The 4,418-nt window shown below is 22.3% G+C and overlaps 1 protein-coding gene across 1 annotated transcript; it reads right to left on the bottom strand.

Annotated features, from left to right (window-relative positions):
* PGSY75_0930300 (merozoite surface protein 1) lies at positions 1-3,317 on the bottom strand (the record flags this gene model as incomplete). Its single annotated transcript, XM_018785706.1, has 1 exon — positions 1-3,317. A coding segment is annotated over one exon (3,317 nt), but the record flags the coding sequence as incomplete, so codon positions are not given.
* Between the last annotated feature and the right edge of the window lie 1,101 nt (positions 3,318-4,418).

Here is a 4,418-nt window from a genome sequence, read left to right as displayed (position 1 = left end):
TCTTCTGTTTGAATTGATTCTTCACTTAAAGTTTTTAATGGAGATGATTCACCACTATAATATTTAACAAGTCCTTTATAATGTTTCAATAACATTTTTGTATTTTCTAATGTGTTTGCAGTTTCTGTTTTTTCAGCTTCTCTTTTTTTGTTAAAGAAAACAGAAAAGTTTTGTAATACATGATTTGGATTATTAAGTGAATTCAATTTTGATTCTAATCTTTCTTTTAATAAGGTAAGTTTTTTAATTTGCATTTTATATTGACCAACTGTTTTYTTTTTATCAAATAATCTTTCTAATTTTAATTTATATKTATTATATAAATCAAATGATAACTGTAAAGTTTCTTTTAATTTCTTAATTTCTTCTTCTAATTTTTTTACTTCTTCATCATTCAATGAATTGATATTACTAGCTTTAGATTTTACAAAATCTTTAAAAGATACATTATAATTTGCATCGATATCTTTTAAGAATTTTTCATAAAAATTTTCAGAATTTTTTTGGCCTTCTATTATTGATTGGTAAAAGTTTTTGGTTTCTCCAAGATTCAATAAACTTGCAAGTCCTTCTACATTATTATTCAAAGTTGATGATGATGCAGTATCATCACTTGCCTGTACAACGGTTGAATTGGTTTCACTTGGTTCTTGTGATGGATTTGATTCACTTGAAGCTGTTTTTCCCTTTTCTGATTCATCTGAAGATTCCATATTTAATAATGCTTTAACTTTTTCATTGCTCTTAAGTTTATGTAAATTATAAATCATTTCTTTTTCATATATTTCCATAAATAGTTGTTGTATATTATTGCTTACGCTATCAAACATAGAATACATTACAGGTATATTATTTTGAATATTAAATAATAAATCTAATGGATCACATGATTTTAATTTGGCTTCCTCATTATTTTCAATTTTATATTTTTCTAATAAACTTTTGTTCATAGTTGAGTTTGATACCAAAATGTATTTGTGACATATATATGAAGTATTTAAAAATTCATATAATTTTTCAAGATATTCTAATTTTGAAACCTTTTCAGTATTATCGTGTTCTGGTTTATTAGTTTTTTCTACCGAAGTATTTTCACTTGATACTGTTTCAGGTTTTTCTGGTGTTGTTGGTGTTGTTGGTGTTGTTGGTGTTGGTGTTGTTGGTGTTGTTGGTGTTGGTGTTGTTGCTGTTGTTGCTGTTGGTGTTGTTGCTGTTGGTGTTGGTGTTGTTGCTGGTGATGTTGACGACGATGATGATGATGACGATGATGATGATATTGGTGTTGTTGTTGGTGTTGAGGTTTCTGTTTGTAATGTTGATTGTTCTGGTACTTCTACTGTTCTTTGAGATTCTGTAGTTACTGTTGAAGCCCCTGTTGATGTTGTTTCTACGGATGTTTCTGATGATCCAACTACCTGAGCAGGAGGTGTAACCTTTTCTTCATTTTCTATTAATGATTTAACCTTAGGTATGAAATCTTTTAATTTATCGACTTCTTTTTTTAATGCTATTAAATAATATGGTTCTTGCATTTTTTCTGGCTTGTATACAGTTGGAACGTGTATATTATGTTTTAATCCTATATTTTTTAAAAGCATTTCAGCGTTTTTTAATTCTTCAATTTTTTTCATTAATAAAATTTTTTGTACTTGTAATCTTACAACGTCAGATACTTCTAAAGTTTTTTCAAGAATTTCATCTTCATCTTTTTTAATATAATCAGCTAATTTTGTAACTTCAGCTTTTAATTTGTTTTTTAAATCCTTATAATAATTTAATTCTTTTTCAGCTATTTCATTTCTTAAAGAATAATCTTCCATATATTTAAGAGATTTCTTTAATTTTTCAATGTTATATTGAGAAGTTTCATAAGAAGTAAAACGATTATTGAAAGAATGTTTCTCAACATTATAAGAATATCTCTTACTCATCATTTCTTCAAATTTCTTGCTATCTACATTATTACTAAATTTAGTATCATAAAAATTATTAAGTAATGTTTCATACTCGTTTTTTATTTTATTAAAAGAATCAGATTCTTTTTTGTAAGAATCCTTATTTGTTTCAATTTTATTTTCTTCTAATTCTATTTGTTCTTTAATTTTATTTATGAAACTTTCTCTTTCTTTTTTATCGGTGAAAATTTTTTTACTTGGTTCTTGTGAATAATCAAATGGATTAATTAAATCACCAAAAGAATTAATTTCATTTAATTCATTGTTTATATCATTATATGACAAAGGATAAGTAACTCCGTTTGGATATTCATTCTTTTCACTTACTACATTCGTTTCAACCTTTGCACCTATGTCAATATTTTTACTTTTTTCTCTTAAATAGTATTCTAATTCAAGTGGATCAGTAAATAAACTATCAATATCGAATTTAATAGTCTTTGCGATATCTTTAATATCTGCCTCATGTTTAGCTATATTCTTATTATCATCATCAGTAAGAGTATGTGTTGCATCTGCAGAAGTTGGTGGTTTGGGTTTTTTAATATCTTCTATCTTTTTAAGTAATTCACTTATCTTTTCATTTTTTTTTAAAGTGTCAATACGTTTTGCTAAAACACTTATTAAATTATGTGCTTCTTCCAATTGTTTATTGTAAATAAAAAGATCATATTGAGCTTGATATAATTTCTTTTTTTCATCTTCACTGGCATTTGTTTTTTTATTTTGTTCAATTGTTTTCTTAGTTTCTTTAATTAATTCCTCTATACTTTTTATGGTTGTATCATTTTTTTTAATGTAATCTTCCATTTTTGTTATATCATCTTTAATATTGTCTAATGGTTTTCTATATCCAAAGACAACTTTTCTAAGCATATCTAATTCTTTTGGACGAATTTTAAGATTGAAAGGTACTTGACAAATATTATTGGCACATTCATCATTTAATTTGGCTCTTAATAAATCATAATAAAAGTTTAATTTATATAATAATTCATTAATTTCTTCATATCCATCAATTAAATATTTCAAACCACTTTCGCTATCAGATAAAGTCATAATATGATTTGCTAATTCWWARAGTTGAGGATATTTGAGTTCATAAATAGTTAACAAGTAATTTTTTACTCTAACTTTTAAATCATTGTAAGTTTTAGGTTTTGAATCATTTGAACTGCTTGAAGTACTTACACTGTTATTGTTTAAGACCATTTTTTCCTTTTGAAATATATTATAACCTGTTAATACTGCATCTTCTAAAGCTTCTAGTTTTTTAACAAGTTCTTGATAACTTTGATGTGTTACACATCTTGTATTTATAATAAAAAAAAGAAATGAGCATAAAAAGAATATGACCTTCATTATTGAATTAAAACTAATAAATAATATATATAAATAAAAAAATAATAATAATAATAATAAAATAATAATTTAAAAATAAGACTTAGCAAAAATATGTATACAATTATTTTTGCATTTTACATTAGCATTATTTTTATAATAAAAATTATTTATTGCATCATAACTATAATTTTAATATTATTCACATATTTTTCCTTACAACATATGTATATAAATATTTACACATACATATATATATATATATATATAATATAAGTATATATACAACCCTTTTTTTTTTTTCTTTCTTTTGGGCAAATAAAATATATATATATATAATTAAATTCTTACTATAAAAAAAAAAAAGAAAAAAAAAAATTTGTTACACTTGAAAAAAAAATTCTTTTTTTCTTTTTTTCTTTTTTTCTTTTTAATAAAATATATATATTTACACAACTTAATAAAATGAATAATATATATATATATATATATCACATATGTATAAAAGTTAAAAAAAAAAAAAAAATGTGTTACCATATATGTTTTTATTTAAAAAAAAAAAAAAATTATGAATATTATTATATAAAGGTTCTAATTCAAAAGAGAAAAAAAACAAAAAATTTGAAATTAAAAGTTTAACGGATTGTAAAATAAAAAAAAATATATATTTGTATATAATATTATACATATGTGTATATTACATGTAAAAAAGATAACAAAACAAAACAAAAAAAAAAAAAAATATTTTTACACACATAAGTAAAATATATATATATATAATTACAATTAACATTTACAAGTGATCATTTATATATATATTATATGTTTATTATTATTTTATTTTTTTTTTTTCCTTTAGTGCACTAATATATATTTTATTTTTTTACTATGTTTTAAATACAAAAAATATATTAGAATTCCATAAAACGAAAAATTAAGAGTAAATCTAATACTATGTTTACAATTGATAAATAAAATTAATGCACTTTATCGAATATGAATTTACACATTTTCCCTTTATAAAAAAAAAAATGTTCAAATTAATAAGTATATATTTAAATGACCAAAAAAGGAAAAGTTCAAATCAACAAATATAAATGCTTACTTGTTTTTGTTTTTGAT

This window comes from Plasmodium gaboni, chromosome 9 (assembly GCF_001602025.1).
Source record: "Plasmodium gaboni strain SY75 chromosome 9, whole genome shotgun sequence".
Classification (NCBI taxonomy): Eukaryota; Apicomplexa; class Aconoidasida; order Haemosporida; family Plasmodiidae; genus Plasmodium; species Plasmodium gaboni.
The sequence above is the reverse complement of the archived record's forward strand: the minus strand, read 5'-3'. Positions and strand labels throughout refer to the sequence as shown.